Source organism: Poecilia reticulata, chromosome 13 (genome assembly GCF_904066995.2).
Source record: "Poecilia reticulata chromosome 13, P_reticulata-male-v2, whole genome shotgun sequence".
Taxonomy (NCBI): Eukaryota; Metazoa; Chordata; class Actinopteri; order Cyprinodontiformes; family Poeciliidae; genus Poecilia; species Poecilia reticulata.
In genome coordinates, this window is record NC_088842.1 from 9,926,204 (window position 1) to 9,948,651 (window position 22,448).

The window sequence follows — 22,448 nt, forward strand, 5'->3', positions numbered from 1 at the left end:
AGCCCTGCGCACGCGCTCAGCATCCGATTGGCTGCGAGAATCTTCCAAGTCTGGTCTCTCACCGGCTGTTCCCGACCCAAAGTGCTCACTTCATCTCTGTCTAACTGCGAGGGAACAGGTCGTCATGCTGAGGAGCGGCGCGAACAGGTCGGTGTCACGTCCAGCGTCTCCTCTGTAATTACACATCTGCTTTTAGGGCCACTGTTTTCCCGGGTACGACGAGCTCCGTGCACAGGTTGCTTCGGTATGCGCCGATAGAGAGAAAGAACCCCTTGTAACGTTAGATACAGCTGGGCACGGAGCACGCGCTGCTCCGTGCCCAACACGGAGCTCCAAGCCGGACGTGTTGATTGGAGAGTTTTAGTCTTTTAACTTGACTGATGTCCTTCCAGAAACATGCATCAAGGGGAGGAGGTGAGGCTGCGCAGCGGGAGTCTGGCTCGCGAGAGGAAGCACCTTGCCTTGTGCATCAATAACAAGGTAAGAGGGTGAGCGGCTTTAATTGTGTGTAAGTGCCGGATGGTTTGTTTTCCTTTACTTTTGGGTGAATGTTCTAAGTGGATGGTGGCGAAATGATTTGTTTCCCTTTTTTTTTTCTTTTTTTTTTTTTTTGGTGAGAACATTGCAGGGATGATGTAATTTACTCACCAAGTTCATTCTAGCACTGATCAGCAGCATACACTTCGAAGGTAAGGTAGAGCTGTAACGAAAAACACATGGAGGTTCTATACATTGAATATGTTGTTATACATAGGTATGTTAAAACTACATATATATAAATTTTTACCTTTATTGTCAAATTCCATCTCAGTCTCTTTTGCAGTCTGAGTTTTTTTATTCCAAAACTGCACGGTGTTTAGTTGTAACTATCTTCTCATCAACTCTTGCCAGCTCTCTCCCAGCCCCTAACCCTGATAAAAAGAAAAGGATCACCACAGCATGACACTGACACTGCCATGTTTCATTAACATGCAACTTTTCACCATTTTAAATGGGAACTCTTCTAGACTGTATGTTGTACTTCAATAACTTGGATCAAATCATAAATTGATCTTGAATCTGTCTGTATGACCAATATTTTTTTTGTAAAATACCTTGAGATGCCAGCTGTTTTAATTTGGAGGTTTATAACTAAACTGAATTAAATTGAACTGAATTGACTTCTCAATGCTTTTGACATTGGGAAGATGCATTTAGTGTGATTTTTAGTGTGAGCTTATTTACATTGATAGTTACCCAGTTTGTTTGGAGCAAACACATTTTAAACCTAGACTAAAATTGTAGGGAATAACACTTATGAAAATAATAGGCTTGCTTCCTGCTTTCCTAATGACTTAGTTTTCTAATTCCTCGTTTCTGCCGATCAGGTCAGTGCATTTAGGTACGCTGTTTTGTCCTCCGACGTATGCAGCGTTCAGAAGGGCATTTCCACCGCCAGCTGGACTCTCTTTGGACTTTAAAGTTAAACCCAAATGCCCAATGTGGCGTCCATCCTAGTATGTTTCATTCTTGTCGCAACTATTGACATTTTCCTGTCCCCCAATTGTGTCACCCCCATGTAGCTCTTCCCTAACAATACTACACCGTTGTCATATGGACCTACAACTGAAGGCGGCCGAGGAATGAGCCACTTTTACGACAAAACCAGACAAAACAGTGTACAGAACCGCACAGACCCATGTCGTACCGCTGAATGGAAAACGAGTGACAGAACACTGGTTTCCTTGCTACTTCAGTAAAGCGTGATCTTTCTGTAAAACCATTTCCCCATTTTGAGTAGGAATGAGTGTTTCTGCCACTTTACAACTTTCAAGTTTGGAATAGGACAAACAGTATTCCTTTTCATAAATATACTACATAACAGTAGGCCACTGTGCTTTAGCATTAATCAGTTTGAGTTGGGATACCTATAATTTTATTATAGCTCAAGTTCACTTCAGCTGAAAAAGTTCCCATTTTCTAACTTATGCCATACTTTGTACCCTCATCTTCAGCAGAAAGAGCTGAACTGCTCGGCTGGAATGAGTGCTCCCCATCTCATTGAGTTCAAAGAGTTCAGAAACTCAGACAGCTCTTAGTTAAAGAGAGAACTCGCATGAATCATCTTTAACAGACGTATCCGATTTTTTTTTTTTTTTTGTCTCTCTCCCTAAGTGTAGGTGTGGGACTTCACCTGGCTTGTATTGAGCTTCTGAATATTTAATGCCAGTGATGTAGCGCTGCGCATTATCGGCGGCCGTGGATATCGAGCCTGTGAGGTCTGAAAGCTCTGCTCCATCAAAAGCTTCCGACTTACTCTGCAATATGTCGCAACGGCGGAACCCTCCGCTGCACACATAAGGTTCTCATTTTGTTCCACTGCTCCTCTAAACTTTAGGATTTTTAAATCCAGATCTGATTAAATCCGTTCCAGTTATGGCAACTGATGCAGCCAAATCAGATCCACGTCAACCAGCAGAGACAGACAGAGAGAGAGAGAGAGCAAAAGCAAGCAAGCAGGGTCTCGCTGAAACGCTAATCAGTAATCGGCAGGAGGAAATATGAATAAGAATACAAATGTGGGTTGTTGGTTAGGGAGGCAGCTCCGCTGACTGTGTTTGCATGAGTGATTCAGATTCACTGGCGAGGCGGGAACCCCCCTGAGAAACACATTAATCTATCCAGCTATTACCCCGTAATCAATGGGACAGCTGAATTTTACAGCCGTGCCGTGTTGTTAACCATTTCACCGAGAGCTTATTTAAACGGCTCGCCAAATCGGTCACGTTTAATGGAGTTCCGCAAGAAGTGTATACTTTGGCGTGCACGCTTCTTGTTTTAAAATAATTTAGGAACACGTTTTGTAATCTTCTAGAGAAACCCTTTCTTTTTAAATAAACTGCATCTGCCAGCCCATGAGCAGGGATCCGGCATCAATGGGTGTCACTCAGACGTAGTGTTGTGTATCATATAGGGGGGGGAGCGTTGTATATAGTGAGCGTGTGGTGCCAGGGATGGGTGTCATATTTCAGAAGTGCATCATTGTATCTCCCCCAGCGGGACGCTGCAGTGCTGAGTGCTGTTTGCTCCGGCTCACTCAAATGCTATGCGATTGAGTCGTAATAACCTGTGCAGGAACACGACGAACCTGCACAGTGATGGATACATGTCATTTTATTATAGCGTGAACTTCAGATGGAGACTTACAGATAATATCCGTGCGCGCGCGTGCGTGTGTGTGTGCGTGTGTGTGTGTGTGTGTGCGCGCAGATTTCTTCTGTGGTTCAATACCATAAAAAAGTGTCATTAAGTTGCTCAATAAATCCACCAACTCATATGCAAAAACACAAGCTTGAGTGCTCACACCTACATTCTCCAGGTCTATAGTGATTTCCATCTGCTGTTTATGACTACAGCTGGAATGGTTTCGGTGTGTAAGCTTAGCCTTTGATCAGCTGAAGAAGATCTCTCACAAGGATGGATATTACGCACCTTTCTCTCAGTATGTTAAAGGAATAGCTTTGATACTTTTTTTTTTAAAGCGGGGTCCTTTGAAGTTGCTCTCAGTTATAGTTTCCTTACCTTTTACACGGGGTTCCTGTGGAGAAAAATATAAGAAACTGTATGAAACGTGATTTCTATGTTTTCTAGGTCTGTAAAAATATACAATTAGATTATGAGCAGCTTTTACTGCTCCGAAAAAATGTTAGGTAAAATGTTGTCCTTTTGCCTGTTTCTTTTTTTCCTTGTGCTGTCCCTTTTCTGTTTTAACCTCTTTCCTTCTGCTCATCCGTTCTTCTTCCTTCACTCTTTCTTTCTTTGTTCAGTTATTCTTTCATTGTGTCCTTCCTGTCTTCCTCCATTTTCTTCCCTTTTTTCCAGCTTCTATCTTTTCTTCCTTCCTCTGTCTTTTGTCCTCCTGCCTGCTTTCCTCCCTACATTCTTTCTGTCTTTACATTCTTCCTTTCTACTTTCTGATTCCTTTCATCCTTTCATCTGTCTTTCTTTCCATGTCTTGTGTTCCCATTCTTGCTTTTGTTCATCTTTCTTTTCCCTTCTTATGGCCTTCTTGTGTGTCTCTTTCCATCTCAAAAATCCCCTTTTTGTTGGCTTTGTGTATGTAACATTAAAATTACTGAAATAACTTTAGTTGATTAAACTGTATCTGCCAGAAAACAAAGTGTTTTTCACATATACGTACAGATACTTTAATATAAAAGACAGCATTACATTTGTATACATTTAGATGTAAAATCCAAAAGTTCAAAGAATCAGATTCAGCATGACATCCTCTACAAGGAATGAGAAACACATAAATGATGCTGTAGTCTTTGTTGTCTTTTGTGTGTGTGTTGGATCAACCTTTCACCCTCTGTCTTTTCAACCTGTCAAAAATCCACACACCTTCACACACATCTACCCAGAAATGTTCTCCTCCTAATATTTTCCATGATGCCTTTTCCTTAATGATATGCTCTCCCACTCCTCTCAGAATAGCTGAGATTCTGTTTGTGTTAAGCCTGAGGAAATTCATCCCTTCTTTTTCAAGCCATTAGCTAAACACAATTAATTGGCAAAAAGTTTTGATAATAGATCAGGCCTCGTGCTCATTATCAGGAGGAATTATAAATTATTAGTGGCTCTCTGCTTATTAAATGAGGAGATTAGTGAAGTGAAATCAGGAGGAGAATTTTAAAAATGTCTTTAACCTGTGCTGCTTAAGAATCTGTGATTCTTAAAGGAACAGTACCTTGTGTTGCAATGTATGCCCTCTGGACTTTTTTACTACAAACTTAAATATATTTTTGAGAATTTTAATGTGATAGCACAAAATAGCATGACTGTGTGGTGGAAGGAAAATTATAGTTTTCAGAAATAAAATTCTGAAAATCCACCTTGCATTCAACCCCCTTTATTGCTATTCCCCTACGTAAAATTCATTGCAACCAATTGCTTTGAGAAATAACGTTGAAAACCATGCATCATTTTCCTTCCACTCCACAATTATCCACACTAACATATATTTCACATTTGTAAGGTTAGAAAATCTGACAAACCAAAAGGGTGTGACTGTTTTTGACAGACAAAATTAGCAATTTTTTCATGTCTTTGTACAAATGTCCCTTTTTGCTTTTACCTATTTGTTGCTCCGTTGTGCCTGACTTTGAACCCATTTGCAAGTGCAGCACCATGAGTTTCATGTTAATGTATAGCATTCATTTTACCATCTATCAATAGCAAATCGATCATTGCCACTGAACCAGAATGCCCTTCTTCTCCTCAGCCAAAAGGTTTATTAAAAAAGAAATGCATGAACATATCAGTGTTTGCTATATTGCCCTATAGCTACACACAGCAAGGGAAAACGGCACTTATGTAGTCACATGAATGCATCAGTGAGGCCTGCGTCCCTCAGCGGGTCCTTTTTGAGCTCAGGGACTTGAGGCAAAAGAGTAAATGTTGTCTCCATATTACTCCTTGCACACGATCCGCATGTAAATTGATTTCCGATGTGGTGAATAATGAGCATCTTCAGCAGAAGAGCCTTTCTGATTGGGTATTTCCTCAGGCTGATAGGCAAGTCAAGTTACAGCCAGTTGTCCATTGCTTGCTGCAATCAGATCCACTGAGGTGACTCGGAGACGTGTGTGTGCTCACATTATTGACGTGTGACTTTACTCTCTTTTTTTTTGTCTGCTGTAACATCTGCACGTCTTTTTATATGTGTAAGTCGGCTTTACCACTGGTGGAGGATGAAATGGATATTGAGGATCTCCAAAACAGTCAGAGGAATGCGTGTGTGTGTGCGTGTGTGTGTGCGTGCGTGTGTCTGTGTCTGTTTGAGCTAAGTTTGCCATCAATCTCTGCGAGACATCTAGGACTGAGAAATTATTATTTTAATAACTCATCAATTAAACGGAAGCACGCTTTCTTCTGCCTGTTTGCAGTTTTCCTTCCCTTCCTTCCTCTTTTCCTACTGTCGTCCATTTTTCAGCAGCTTAATGCTAATTAATGTCTCCCTTCACCTCATCTTGCTGTGCCATCTCCTGACTGCCCTTATTATGGTTCCAAGCCCAGCAAAGCGAGAGAACGGGCCATGCAAAGCATGGCCATTCGCCTGCTCCCAGTGGAGAATCCTATTGTAATTGTACAAATTTTCCACAATTTGTTGCTACTCTTCTTCTCTGCTAAAATGTATTACATGGAAAAGCTATAAAAATCTGGAGCAAATCTCACGAGGCAGACTAGTAGAGACTAGCTTCAGTCATATCAATCCTCTGGAATTTACTTTATATTCATCTTCTGCTTCCACTTACCTGAGTTTGAGTTCTGATGGTGTCAAATTCGGGATGGAAACCCAGAAATCAGAAGTTATATGCCTTGGATACTTGTGGGTCTCCTCTCAATGGAATGTGCTCAGCAAAATCTCTAAAGAGAGTTGCCGAATAGACCTCATGATCAGATGTCTGAACCACCTCAGCCGACCCCTTCTGATGCAGAGGAGCAGCTGCTGAACTCAGAACTGTCTCTGCGTGATGGATCTACTTGTCTTATTTCAAACATTGAGCCCAGTCCTCCCACGGAGGTAACTCACCTCAGCCGCTTGGGTCCTGCAAGCGCATTCCTTTATTCATGATTACCTCATGGCCATACGAGAGAGTCAGACCATAGATAGAACGATAAATCAAGAGCTTTGCTGTTTGGGTGTAATCTTTCTTCACCATGACAGAGCTGAGCAGCACCCATTTTCCTTTAGGTGAGTCAACGTGAAGACCCTGCAGAGAGAATTTGAAGATATAAAGCTTAATTGAGAATTTACCTTATTCAAACTCTAATTTTGTATGGATTATGCCTTTCAATTGGCTGAGAGAGCATACACAGCAAAGGCATTAAACATGAAGATAAGCGTATGAAGGTACAGGAAAGACTAACATTGTCCTACCAGCAGACTGCAATCTGTCTATCTATTTGTTGCTCCATCATGCATCACTTGTAAAGACACTTGAACGACACTGTAGGCAGAGACGGCTCCTCAACCCAGAGGAAGAAATCCCAACTTTTTTCCGACTGAGAACCACAGCGTCAGACAGGGCGAAGTTGAGTCTTCACTCAGTTAACTTCTCGAGAACATGCCAAAGGTGTTGGCTTGACCCCAACAGATGCACATCACCAGCAATAAACAAAATGACCAGACACCACTGTCTCGACTGCAGCATTGTGAACAAGGGGCAGGCCTGGCTGACTTAAACCAGCAGCAGTAACACGCTTGATTTTATGCTGAAAATATGGATGGTGCACTTGCTTAGAGTATACAAGAATCCTATACCCCATACTTCCACAGCATTCCTCATTAAATGCCTCAGGGACCACTGTTGTAGCCCTTCTCCAGATCCGTAAAATACATGTGCAGAGGACAATCAAACTCCCATGATCCCCTTGACAGGTCGCCAGTGTTAAAGATGTAGTCTGATAGCCCAAAACTATAGCATATCTATTCTAAAAAAGGGAGTTTCATGGAAATAAAAGCAGCAGATGTGTTTACTAATCACATTTGTCTGTCTTATAGCAAAGGTATTTCCTTGCGGTTTTTGTGACTGATCCTTTTTATTATCATTTGACTCATTACTCAACTTCCCACGCCATCTGGATGCAGCCTTCAGTCGATGCATCTCTACAATAGTTGATTCATCTAAACTCTTCAAAGAAACCTTTATTGGCTTTCTGCCCATTTACATCAATAGGGAACCTCCACTTGCTTTAGCGAGCGGAAAAGCAACTGAACAGAAAAACGAATATGTTAGAGGTATGGTGTTTGGACAGAATGCAACACTACACAAAGGGGGAAAAAAAGTTTGAATGTATTTCGCCCCAGTGTTATGTACCAATGTTAAGTACATAAAAAGCATATTTTATCTAGTCTGAGTTTTACCAAGGCAAATGGTCAATTAGGGCCATTTGCGGTCTTAACAAACATTGATCAAACCGTAAAAGTATATTTGTACTTCCTGTAGAGACTTATATGTAATCTTATGTGATAATGTCTCCACCTGGACCTGTTTCCTAATTATATTCTTGGATTTTAAGCATGTTTAATCGAGGTATTCTTATGGAAATGTTGTGAATATGTCATTATGGGCTTGATGGATAATTATCTGTACAAATATTCTTGCTCTACTATCCCCTGCTGTAGCTAATAGGCCTGCAGTTGTTTATGTAGACATACAGCAGTACCAAGCATAATTTGCATTCATCTAGTTTTGCTTGCTTGTGCACCTGATAATAGCAACTATGCTCATTCACTTTTAGCAGTATATCTGTTTTCACCGATTCCTGTAGCTTATTAGCAGCAAACTGCTGCAAGGTGTTCTTCAATGGTCTGTAACTTCACGCTGTGTGAAGTTGTGACACTTAATGCAAGGGTAATAAGTAAAATAGTTTACTGCACAGTGAGCTCATCTTTGGAAATAGTAGCTTACTGCTGCGAGATAAGTGGGACTTATTCTGCTCTACCAAAGATCCGTGGCTTGAACAGATGAGTTCCATGACAGCAGCTGTTTTAAAGTAACTTGAACATTTTATCACAGGAAACTGTGAACTAAATATATTCTCTTAACCTTCATGTACATGGTCTTGGGAAAATGTTAGCACCCCTTAAACGTTTTACACATGCAGTCCCGCTACAGTGACAAACTTTAAATCATCAAACTCTGTCAAAAAGAGTCCAAAGAAGGAATAGCCTACATAGTTCCAGTTATGTTTTGCCTAATTGAGGTAACTTCCTGAAGAACACTTAAAAAAATTGGTTATTTATAGTAAGTAGTTCAGGTAAAGCTATGCCACACCACACAGGAGCAGGTATACATACGTGAGCAACTTTACATTCATGATGACTACATGTGAAATTACAACGCCATGCTTTGCAGCATCGCCGGTGTGGGAATCTGAAAACTCTGTATTTTTACCGCACAGGAAGAAGTGAAGAGCTATCATCGCTGCTGCAGCCACAGCGGAGGGCCAGCACTTCAGAAGATTGAGAGGTAAGAGACTGAAGTGCCTCAATTTTTACCTCGGTTTTATGGAAACATTTAGTTCATGGAAAGAGGATGTCGGACTATTGAGCAAGCTCAGTTTCTTACCAAACATTGCTTATATTTTGGCTCAACAGAATCGTTTTTTACACTAAGGAGCAAAGAAACCTCCACCAACTGAAGAGATATTTTTGCCTCAAATAGATGAGCTTTAAACTGCATCTGCTGTGTTGATGGATTTCCCTTTGTGTCAATTTGAAACATGCAGAAGCGAGGAGGACAACAAAAGCTCATCTCACCGAGATCAGCGACAGCACTTGGAAATAAAGGCCACTATGTGAGTATGACCTGCGACCTAAAATTAAAAATTTCACACTCCCATCTCACAGCCACAGTACCTTTGGTCCCCGAAAGCACTATGTACGTTTTTGCACCAGAGATCAATCTATGTGTGGTTTTAATGCAATTTTTGCAGTGATTAGATTTTGGATTCTGGGGTCAGAGTGCAATATTGAGCGCGTGAACTCTTGTAGACTCCAATCTAATGTGATTCTACCTAAACATGGGCAAACGGCTTCATAAGTACAACAGTGCACACTCCCCTCGGGCTTTCACTTCCTTGAAAGTTTGAGTATTGAGAAGAAAAACCTTTCTATGTGTAGAGGTACAATAAAAGGGTATCGAAAGGTGAAACAAACTGAGGAAAAAAATAAGTTTGGAGAAACTCAGGGAAAAAAAAAGTCTGAAGAGATAGAGGAACGGAGGCAAAGAAAAGGCAAGAAGGGAGCAACAGTGTAGAAAATGGTTCTGGACGAAGGCAGCTGGAGAGGTATTGGTTTTGGAGAAAAGAGTTATGGCTTTATTCAATTTGTTCTATTCGGTTCAGCTGTCTCTCTGCTCCACTGGAGGTGAAGGTGTTTCTCCATCAGGTAATTGATCCTGCGCTCCATCATGAACCTCAGCGTTGGGGGCAGGTGGGGGGGGGCATTGCATGGATGAAAGAGACTCGAAAGTGATAGATGGAGCAAGAACTGTTTGTAAAGGTTGCGAACCGAGGCATGACAGAAGTCAAGGAGAGAGGTCAAGGAAGTGTGCGAACCAGTGTCAACAAAACATGAAATTGCAAAAGTATAAAAAAAGAAAATAAAAACTGATGGGACGAGTTGGAAAGAAGATTTACATTAGTCATTTTCCATTTAAGAATGAATTAAAAATATAATTATTTACTTCAAAATATGTCTAGTCTGTTGTGTTTAATAATTACCGGTATTTCACTCATCACTTTGTTCCCTTTGTCTTTTTCTCCTATGTTTACTTGCAGTTTTCATTTGTTCTTTTCACCCTCTGTATGCTCCGCCACAGTTCCAGTTCACTCAGTTAATTTGACACACCCAGTAAATGTAATCTTGCTTTCATTCACTCATTGTTTGATTGTCCTGTTGCTCTTACTTCTGATCCATTTTCAGGATGCATTTCCTGCTTTTTGCTCCTTGTAAGTTTTGTACTGTGTGTTTTAATGAAATCTTCACTCTCCTCAAAGTTTCACCTGCCTCCTGCCTCTGGTCCACACTTCACCACACACACATTACAGAAGTTGCTGAGTTTACACAAAATCACCAGACTCAAGGGTGAACTCGTAACCGTCTTGTTTGTGTTAACTATTTCTTGTTAACACAAACAAGTGTTTGTGTTAACACTGTTAACACAAACACTTGTGTTAACAGTGTTTGTTAACACAAGTGTTAACACAAACATGTCACAGTTATTTTGTACATTATTATATTTACACTGTTCTATTTAAGACCATTCTGATGTATTTCCTCCTTATCAGTGTTGCACTTTTTAGATCTCATTTTGTGCTAAACTGTTAAATAGTTCTCTCCTTTTTGTTTTGTGTTTTTCTCCACTGTATTTCTGTTTGTGCTCATTTTATGTAAAATTACATTAAGATATTATTGAATGGCAAATTTTGGGCCAAAAACAACGTCGTCTTTGGGTTTGTATTCATATTTTCTCCACTCAGGTTTTTGTACAGGCTTGTATTAGTCTTTCCAGAGGAGCTGATTGAGTGGCTGGTCATTTGCTTTGATCATTTGATTGCCCAAAGGGCCATCTTAAAGTTTCACAAGCTATGCAAATGCAGGTGCACCCTTGTCCCTTAGTGGGGTCGGGAGGGTTGCTGGTGTAGGTGGAATATAACAGTAGAAATAATAAGAAAAAAAATAATGAAAGTAGAAAAACCCCAAAGAATGTAAGTGCACATGGGAAACACATGGAGGCAGTGTGATGGTTTTTGCTTAGCTTTCAAAAGCGCCAGAATCCCATATGAAATCAGTGTATTCTCTTCCTATCACTTCACAATACTCCATTTCTTTGTGCTGATCTATCATATAAAATCTGTAATAAATACTTGGATGGGAAAAAAACTGTTTGGAAATGTGATTAAAAAGCAGAAAAGGCCAGAGGCAATGAGAATTTATGCAAAGCGCTGCGTGCGTAGGCAGGGGTGTACCTAAAGAAAATGGTAAAACTGCAGTATAATTTTAGAATTCAGGTAACACTAATGATTAAGTCAAAATTAAAACCCTATTGTGTTCTTTTAGCATCCAGCGGGCCTGGCGAGCCAGTATGTCCCGTAAGCTGAGCCCAGAGGTCCCAGACGAGAACCTCACCAGATACGAATGGGAAGAGACCAGGACCTCAGAGAAAGTCCTCAACCCTGTGGTGGCTTCAGATATTTTCCCGGTAAGACTGCGGAAAAGCGAATCAAACGGACCACCATATGGCGCGAGATGAAAGTCAGTCAGCAGTGAGAGGCGCAGGCATCTTATCCGCTGCACCGTTTGAATTATCAAGCTCTCATCTGTTGTTTCTGTGGAGCATGAAAAAAAAAACACAAAAAAAACAAACGGACGAGCATATGCATGAATAAAGAGACTAATAGGGAAGAGAGCAAACAGGAGGGGAGAGGGGAGGGGTGTTTTCCTCCGCTGTCATTTGGTGGGGGGCCGCGGGGGTCGCACTGGCTAAGGTGGATGGGAGGCCAGCTGGCACCATGCCCGGATCTGTAATTAGGCGTTAATTAGGTGAATTTTCAAAGCTGGTTGATTGATTAATGAAGTGCCTCTGCCCTCTTTGTCCCCCGCCTCGCCCCTCCACCGGCACTTTGTAATCTTGAGGCAGTGTGTAGAATTAAAGAGTGCTCACAGGGCATGACAGCCAAACAAAAAGCCAGAAAACAAAACAATGGGACAATCAGCAGACAGAGAGAGAGAGGTGGGAATGAGAAAATCACAAAGAAAGCTGAGCTGAAGAAGCACAGGCAGAGATAAGAGGATAGATATGGATATGTGAAAAAGATTCCTTTAGATCACCTCAAGTTCTAAGTGACAAACTCAGACACACACACGTTCGCACACGCACACACGCACTCAGACATAAACTGTGCTGTGCTGCTTTCCCGTTGTCTGTTGGCTCTCACAGTGTAGTAATCACACCGAGACGCACGAGCTGCCTGTGCACACCTGCCCACGCTCTTTGCAAAGACTTAGCACAGAGAAATATGATGTCATGTCTCCGTGCTCAGCAGCTGTGGCAGCTTTGTGTGGGTTAGATATTGTTTTTTTTTTAACCCACTCCTTTTTTCTGTGTTGGTGAGATGATGTCCTGATGAGACCTGGTGTGAATGTGCCTATGAAAATGTTGTCCTGTCAAGCTATTGTGTATTTTTGGATGTAGTTGGGAGGGATTTTGGCTCATTATTTTGAACTCAAATGTTGAAAGAATATTCCATTAATACCATCAGTTAACCTCGTGCTATTTTCAGCAGATGTTTTCACTCACGACACTATGCTACTTGCTTGAAACTAAATGTGAAAGTTATTCCATCAGTTACTTTTTGATTAAATTGGCTAATAATTTCAAATTAAGGCAAGTTATGCTCTCTTGAAATGCAAATATAAAAGTCTTCATCTTGTAATTACCCATATTTTTACTCTTCATTTTAGTTTTATTACAAATAGGACAGAAAAAGTTAATTGAGTTGAGCGAACACATTAATTGAACGTTACTAAATAAAGCATCTGTTTTTCGATCAGTGACCCGTATCCCATTCTTGTTTTTGGAAATACAAAAAAAGGTTGCCCAAAAAAATCAGGAACTAATAAAGAACAGTTTCAATCAGGTAAAGTATTGAGACACTTCTGATGTTTTGGGTCAATGACTAAATAATCAGTTTTCTACAAAAGTAAATCTTCAGTGTATGTTTTTTAAAAATATTGTTTAGTTTATTGTTAAACAGAGAGAAATAAAACAAATCTTTAAGTAATTAGTTTTTTATCTTAAAACTTTATTGCACATTAAAATAATTAATCACAGATTGGCTTAAAATTGCATACTAATAGACTAATTATTTTTTTAATGACTGTGCTTGTAAACTAGATTGTAATTACTGTTTACAAAATTTCAGATTTATTCCTTTAAGATGTTTTTCCGCAGAGTTTATTACATAAAACCATGTTCAGAGGTAAAACGTACTTCACACAAACTGAAAACTATAAAGTGCAAGGGAGGCACTTTAAAGCTTAAGTGCTCAGGATAACATACAGAATCGGCCTTACAAGCAAAGACCACATAAAGCAATCAAAATAATAAAATCATCCAATTACAACCATGATGTTGTTACATTTCGAAATGTTTTCAAGAAGCCTAGCCGAACTAAGGCAACTCTTGTATTTTGTCCTTCCACTTACTGTAGTTGCTTTTGTTGAATTGTGTGCATTTACCCTTTATAGGTCAAAATTAATTTTATTTTGGACTTTTTTTTTTATTAGCAATCACATCATCATTTGGCATCGCCGATACTGTTTTGTTAGCATCAGTAAAAGTCCACAGTGTTTGAGAGATGATGGGTTAATTCTGATTATGGACATGACACTTTGTTTTCCTCATTACTCTTCTTGCATTTCCTCTTTTTATGTGATTACTCACAGTAATTGCAGAAAGCGCTAGAGTTGTGTTTTTGTGTGTGTGTGTATGTGGGGGGAGGTGGGGGGGGGGTGTGCGTGTGTGTGTGTGTGTGAAGTTTGACTCGATTATAATAATTACAAGCAGGAAAAAAAAAACATACAAAAGCATGTTTACTGTAACTCTGTCTTATCCTTTGGATGCTTGTAAGCTTTAGTTGAAATCCACTGAGATTATTTTTCATCATTCAAGCCACCTTTCACTCAGAAAGGCGCAAATGCCCGGTCTTCCCTCCAGCACCTTTACCCTTTCTACTCCATTGCATCACTCCTTTTGCCTATTTTTTCTTCTCTTCCTTCCTCTGTCCATCACACTCTAATCCCTCTGTCTTTCTCACTTCGTCTGTCCTCATTCACGCTGCATCCCTCTCTGCTGTGGCAGTTTGGGCTCTGAAGGACAGACATTAATCAGTGTAAGGCCAGGGTGCCACATTATATCTTTCTGAGTGTTGGTGCTCTTGTTGGCTCATGTGAGTTTGAAGGACCTTGCCGCTGCCCTGTAGGGGAGCGGGGAAGGTTCAAACGTACTTTATACATATTTTATGGAACTCCAATATTGAACACACACACATGCACATGCACACACATGCACACACGCAGGCATACGCTCGGAGAAGATACCGCAGCACACATTCTTCATCTTCCATTGGAAAACCTTCTTTGATTTACACTCAGGAATTCAACTGTTTGCATCAGTGTCAGGCTGACATTGCAGCTGCATGTCTGGAAATGATGATCTGCTGTAAAACTAGACCTAAATGTAATATTTATGCACTAAGGGCCTCGACTCGTCATGTCCTGCTCTGGCCATGCCTGGGTTGTTGATAGTAAATCAATGGTTTTGACTGCTGCAACAATTCTGCTGGTTTATGTTGGCAGACCTCTGGCAGCCGCCGTATTGGCAAATTTGTTTTGTTGATGCAAAACAGTGAAAGGAGGAAATAATTTGACAATCAGTTATTCTTTTAACTGGTAAAATAAATTGAAAAACATAAAAAAAATACTTAAATATTTATATTTACATTCTGACATGATTTAATAAAATGATCAATCAATCTGAGATTAAAGATCAAATTTGCAGCAGATTTTAAAAATAATGATACCAGTCCATAACACGGCCCATAGTTTCATTAAAACTCCAGGTATTTTTCAAGGGCAGGGCTGAATTGTGTAGTGATTCACAACCTGGTGCTTTCTGAAATGTACAGGTGACTTTCTATGACACATGGGGCAGTTTTCTGAATAACCGGCCTGTTGTATGACATTTTCAAGTTTCCTTCTGCTTATTTGTCCGTTCTGTTTTAGGTCATGCTGGTCACTTCCGTTATTTATTTCAGGTTAACTTCCATTGTATTTATTTAGTACTTACCACTTTCCCAGAACTTATAGGTTGTTTTTCTGAAGGTTTCCGTTTACTTTTCAGAAGCACTTTCAGGGATCATCCTTTACTGCAGAAAGACTTCTGACCTTATGCTTCCTGAAAAATTCAGGTTACCTTCTTCAACTTTCAAGTTAAATAAAGATATTTTAAAGTGGTTACCAAAAATATACAGACTATATTGTCAGAACTTATGGGGTATTTTCTGGGAGAGGGTTTTATTTTTTTATTTTTTTCAAAGTTTACTATGTATTTTCTTGAAATTACAGATCTGGAGAATATAAAGTAGGACTACTACCTCATGTTCCTTATTATACATACATGTTTTGTTTTTTTTTCTCCATGATGTGGTGGGAGCCGTAGTGCAAGTAAGTCCATAGAAAGTACCTGGTTGTACGGCATGTCAGAATACAGCCTGGTTACTAAGAAAAACCCTGCAAGTTTAGAGAAAGTCGGCGCTGAGATTGTTTTTATCTAAAAATCTGTAATTAACATCTCAGTAAGTTACCTCACTGAGACGTTTTCACTGCAATATTGAATGCAGATGAGCTCTTGAACTCTACAAATGTCTTAGCCTTGAAACAGGTGGTTACTTATAGAACAAGATCTAAAAGCTGCATTATAAGTGATTTGACAGCGATTACTTTTTCATCATCATACATGTAGATTATTGTTAGGCAACTCGCATCCTTTGCTCTGCATTTAGCTTTGAAGGTCTTCTCCTTTGTAGAGTGACCTGAATATGTAGAAGTCTTTAAGTATGCATTTGCATAGGAGCGTCCATGTAAGTGCTGACTGGTGCTGCCGTGGATCCATGTGATTTACACGGGCGTGTGGCCTTCTGGGATGTTTTAGTTAGTTTTATTCAGAGCCACAAGCCAAGGATCAAAGCAAACGTGTTGAAATGAGAGAGCAGACGAACAGCTTCAGAGTCATTTCTCTGAACCCGTGCTGAAGCTAAACAGCCCGGTAACTAATGAATTCATTTAAGTGATGGATATCCCAGAAAAGTGCAGTAAGAAAACAGAGGAGGAAAAAGATAAAATCCTGTTGCCTATAAACTTCAAACATACACACACACACACACACACACACACACACACACACACACACACACACACACACACACACACACACACACACACACATAAATGTACCTGTGCTTAGCTTGCAGGATGTCTGTGTCCATCGCTGTCTGTTTGCGAAAGTTGTTTGTAGACATTGATCTGCTGCTACCTCTGTGACTTGTTTGCACTCCCACCTCTCCACCTTACTTTCTGAGGAGAAAGTGTTGGTGTAAGCATTTCTGCAGGCTGCGTGGGAGATCATTCTCTCATCTCTTACCACCAATAATCTCACAAGGCAAAGAGACGGCTCCATCCCTGCTGCCACCACTACCCCAACCTTAATCCCTTTTTCTCACACTCACTTCATGTCATTCCCTCCTTTCGCCTCCCACTGCTTCTTCCACGGAGAGACACACAGGCACACTCAAACACACCGTATCTCACTCCTCCTCCCCTCTACCCCCCCTCCACACACACACTTCGCCCCTCCCCTCCGTATTTGCAGACGATTGCTAACAAATGTTTTATTGGTGTCAGTCGGTGTCTGGTTTCAAATGAATTTATACACCTCTGCTGGAGAGTTGACATCGATCGGGCTTAACTCATTTAATAGTCATGACATTTGCCTATTAGCTTATTTACTGTCAAAACAGGCCTGAGCTCAGCTGGCTTGCTGAGAGACAGTAACTCTCTCATTTGTATCCGTCACAGAAGTTAAATTTGACTGCCTGTGCAAAATATAAACTCCGGAGGAATATTCAGGCCCCGGCGTGCAGACAGAGATGGACTCGCATGCAGTAAAGCTACCACCCATCATGTATAAATCGATATAAACTCCATCATTTTATTATCAAAACAGCAAAAATGGCAAAATTACAAAAGCTGACATCAGACTCGCTTCTCCACCCCACCTCCTCATGTTTCTCTTAAAGGATTGCTTGTCAGCTTCAATGTTATGAGTACTGTTGCTGGGTTTCTTTCCCATTATGGAGAGCACCTTCACTAAAAAATATTTACTTTTTACAGTAATTTTAACTGATTTTGTCTGTTTTCATCATCCAAGTTAGAGATGCACTAATCAACAATTTGGACCAATTTCAGCACCGGTTAAACCGAAAATTGAACTATTACAATAAAAAAGTTGATATTGTGCATTGCTAGATGGGAAAAATTACTTGGAGTGTCATAATGAGCTCTAATTTTTGCTGAATTAGAGCTCATTCCTGGTGTGTCATATGAGAAACTGCATGTTTAATATACTTTGTTTGTGTCTGTACATGGATGCAGTGTTGTCTGAGTGTGTTATAAATTACACATGTAGATTTGTGCTGTATTATAAAAGTTTTTTTTAACATCTTAAAAGTACTGTTTTATAAATGTAGTTAAGATATAGGGAGCGTTATCAGCGTATCCCAAAATGCCAAAACAATCTCAATCATCCCTTTTGATTCTCTAGAACATAATCTTTTTCTGCTAGCTTCTCCTTACTTTGCCATTATTGTGATGTTATTGATGTGTAACCTTAGGGTAAATGAAATATGGACTTCTATTTTCATGTTTTCCAGCCTTTCAGTTAGAGATAAAGATTACAACCTTCCTTTAACTCAAGAAAATGGCAGCAAGCTTTGTGTTTTGCAGATAGAGGCTCAACAAAAATATCTGCAGTTTAAAAAAAATGATGGAATGAAGATGAGAAAGATTTCTGTAGATCGCATTTGTTGGACGAAACAAATTAGTGCAGCTAAAGCTTGCAATGTTGCTGTAAGTGGATCATGATGCCTAAGAGTTGTGCTAATTCATCCAGGCCAACAGTTATTATTTGAAACAAAGAAATTATTTTCCATAAGGATTTTATGGGTGTATGCACTGTAAACCTACTCTCCAAAGTAAAGTTCCAAAATAGCTATTGATTTTGAGGGAGCCCATTGGGAAGATATCTTGGCGATTCATCATCGCTATTTGGCAGAAAGGGAAAATGAGGAGAGGATAAAGCTAATGTCTCCGGGAGGCAGAGGGAGGATGATGGATGTTTAAAAATGCGAAAGCTGAGAGTGATGGCAGCTAGATAAGATGTGGTGGGATTTGAAATGATTATTAGAATCATAACTCTATGTCTGAGCCTCTGCGAGTCTAAATTTCTGCTCGAGTTTAAGAGTTTGTGCAGGTGCAGGTGCAGATGCTTACAAAAATATTCATGGCCCTTTTTTTTATAATGATAACTTTCTTTGTATTTTATTGGGATTTTTTGCTTCATACTATTGAGAAGGTTATTCAGCCATTTGATTCAGGTGTGTTGGACCAGGGGCATACCTAAGAGTTGCAGAACACCGACTCTCAAGAACTGGAGTGGAAGACCCCTGGTATAAACTATCCCACTTTTGCTATGTTTATATGTTTAGACATGATCTTCTGCCCCAGGCTAAGGTTCTCTGCAGGAGGCATAAAGGGGTTGTCAGTATCCAGATGTACCAAGTTATAAAAGTAAAAATTTTGAAACTGTAAAAAATTTCCACCTTACCATTCTTCTTTTTAATGAGAGACCAGAGAAACCACATGAGGGACTTAGATCTTCTTCAGCTGGATTGCCAAGTGTAACTTAACTCCTCCTCCACCACCTTTTGATGAAAACTGTAAGTCGACTTACCGTAAAATGAATGCCACTGCTTTTTCTTGAACGACTAAAAAGAGTGGAGTCGTTCTGGTCACAAAAAGCACTGACAGTCGCGTTATAGAAACTAAAGGATCTTCCAGCAAAGCCATTGCAAAACCAAGAAATTATAATATTATACCTTTTTGTTTTGGGTTTTTGTGAACACAACAAAAGCTTCTCCATTAACAAGCATTTTTAGAAGCATTGGTCTAACAAGTAGTACCTATAATAAGCTCAGCAGGCTATCAGTTTCACCAGGTATCTGCTAGTTGCTGCTACCGCTAGTCTGGAGGAGCTCTGTGAGACGGATGCTCAGCTGCAGCTCCAAAGAGGAGCTTTGGGTAAATAGGCGATGCTAAGTAAGAACAAGCATTTAGGAACCCCTGAATGGTTGCCGAGGGAGATTCAATCATTCCTCAAATATGTGTGAAAAACTCTAAGCAGCAAAATTTTTTCTATGTAGGATAAACATTATGATGTGATACAAAGCTCAAAGTCAATTTTCCAATTTCCCTACCCCTCCTTTAAAATCATAGTAAAAGTTTCACATTGTAATGTTTTAGAATGTGAACAGTGTTGTGGTTGTCAAATTGCATAGCACTGTGTGTATATCAAAGGATCCGTTTCATGTTTATACTGTCAGAGTAACACACGTAGCTGTGTACTCATTAACCCACTCAAGTGCACACACACGAGCAGTCTCCACTGGCACATTAAACACATCTGATGACCTCCTGCAGGACAAATCAATGAAATCAATGTCATACAACCACAGAACAAAAAATAAACCAGAACAAAATGGACACAAAACACAAAAAGACACAAAAAGAAAAATATGTCCAAAGGTTAGTGTTTTTTTGGGGGGGTTTTTTGTATTTTTTGTTTGGAAGCCAAGGGTCTTTAGAAAGTTTATTGGAAAATTTCCAGCAGTTCATGTCCTGCATTTTAATAAAACCAATAGTTTACAGCTGCTGCATGGGGATTTGATTGGAGGCCGTGAACCCCCTACAAGCCTCTAATTGGTTATTTATCTAGAAAACATGGCATTTAGCTGACGCTACTTAAACTAAACCCGTGTAACGTTGTGTGAATGCTTACATATGGCAGCATATAAACATGGATGTACCACCTTTATGCACACAAACCGGCTATAACCAGGCATAAATCTGCTGGAGGCATCTCCCTACCATCTGGAGAAGTAATAACAATCTGGAACCTAAGGCAATATCCTCCCCTGTTCTATTTCAACGCAACCCTGCCTGCACACGCACACACGCATGCACCCCCCCCCCCACACACACACACACACGCACACATTCCTGGCTATCTTCTCTTCTTCTTTTCCCCGTCCTACAGCCGCTTGTGTTTTTTTATTTGTCCTTTCTTCCGCCATTTACTTCAGTGTGCTTTTCAACACCACTTCCTCCTCACCGATCTATATGGTCTGTTCGTATGTGGACACCGTCTACTGCTCGGATAGACTCGGGCCACATGGCCAGTGAGTCTGCCCATAATGAGATCTCTGGAGGGAAAAGGAGTGGCATAAAAAGGTGGTAGAGGGCAGGAAAGAGGGGAAGAAGAACCGGGGGTTAATCTCCATTCTGACCCACTCAAATGTGGGAAACATCTGCAATAGCTTCCCCTCGTCTAACTTCAAGTCTAACTTCGACCCTTCTTGAAGTACCCCTCCCGTTTGTTCATTAGCTATGTACCATTACTGTCTATTAAGCAGATCAGAGGCATGATAATCCCCTTCTGACAGCATTCCTGCTGTGCTTACAGAGCCCTCGCTATTGTGGGAAGGCTGAAGGAGAAGTGAGGATACTCAGAGGAGAAGGACTTCTAGGTTGGAAAGGAAAATCAAAAGCACCGGGGATAGCACTGAAGGGGGAAAAAAAAAAGAGATATAATGCCCATGCTGGGTTACGGTTTATTTTTAAATGAAGTGCAGAAGAAGAATATATTATGTGCATAAGATATTCATGCCTTCACTACTTATTATAGTGCCTTGCTGTTGCTGTACCTTTAGGGAGCAAAGAAAGTTTACAAAAGGATTTAACAAAATGAAGTTAATCAGACACAACTATGTTTTGTAATATTCCAATAGCAATGGGCCAAAGATAATGACAGGAACAGGAGATGAAATAAGATATAAGAGGAAATTACAATTAATAAGAAGTGGCAACAAAAGAGATACTCTTCATAATAATAAAGGTGTAGTCTCATGCTAAGGCCACAACATGTTGCAATATAAAGCTATCTTAATCTATTATAATATTCATCAATCTCTCATAATCTATAAAAATCAATCTAAGAAATTGATTCTTCATCTCAATATTCTTCATTATGCAAAAAAATCTCAAATTTGTGTACGTTTCTCCAATTTTGATTTATTTTCAATTAATTACTCAATTAACTGCTGCTTAAAATACTAAAGGTTGTTATTTTCTAAAGGTTATTTAACCAACAAGAATATGACTGAAAATAGATCTAGCATGTCTTAGCATTCAATTGTGAAGCGTACACATGATGCAACCAAAAACAATAATCATAACTAGATCTAGAGAGGGTGATCAGTTCTCTCTCAACTAGTTGAGCAACATCTTCTTCTCGAGGATTTCTGTGGTCTCGGTCAGAACTCGAACCTCCGGGAACCAAACGCTTCTGAGGGATAAGATGTCACAAGGAATTGATCACCCACTCAGAAAGGGTCTTTGTGTGATGTCAGAACTGGGTCGCTTTATTCAGCCAATGAAAAATGGATTCTGACACAAAGGGGGTAAGGTGTTTTTTTCTGAAACACCTTTAGACTCAGATAGCTCCATTTTCTAAAGATACTAACAGTCTGCCAATGTTAGACAGCTGTCTCACCACATTTAAATATCCAACATTATGTAAGGCTTGTACTAACACAAAGTTAAATAAAACCTGTTAAGGATAACAACAAGATTATAAATTAGCATATTGGCCATCCTTGCCACCAACCACAGGAGTAGTAGCTATTATTTGACTAGATTTTTGGTTTATTAAAGTGTCTTGTGGAAAAGTATTTCTTTAAAGTTTAAACCAAAGTAAGGGAATCTTCACTACATAAAATTTCATGTGTCGCTAAATCACTCTTCTGTTAGTTAATCTTGTTCGACTTGATTCTTCAGGTTTCCTACAGTGATGTACAGTCATGTTTTTATCAAACACATTCAGTTTTAATGCTGACTCATGTCCACCACTGAAACTGATAACAATGGATACCAGAGCACCAGAATTCAACCTAGAAGAAGAGAAAATAGTCCAATGAATCACATTTTCTGTTCTGGTAAATCA

The 22,448-nt window shown here is 39.9% G+C and overlaps 1 protein-coding gene across 2 annotated transcripts in view; it reads left to right on the plus strand.

Moving 5' to 3' along the window:
* Positions 1-22,448, plus strand: part of schip1 (schwannomin interacting protein 1) — a 264,588-nt gene continuing 242,140 nt past the window's right edge. Inside the window, exons 1-5 of one of the 2 annotated variants that reach the window (XM_081614872.1) lie at positions 1-147; positions 393-480; positions 8,950-9,017; positions 9,277-9,345; positions 11,612-11,753. In XM_081614872.1, coding sequence (XP_081470998.1) covers positions 125-147; positions 393-480; positions 8,950-9,017; positions 9,277-9,345; positions 11,612-11,753 — 390 coding nt within the window. In that variant the 5' untranslated portion in view covers positions 1-124. The remainder of the gene's footprint in view (positions 148-392; positions 481-8,949; positions 9,018-9,276; positions 9,346-11,611; positions 11,754-22,448) is intronic. The other variant, XM_081614871.1, reaches the window with a different exon arrangement.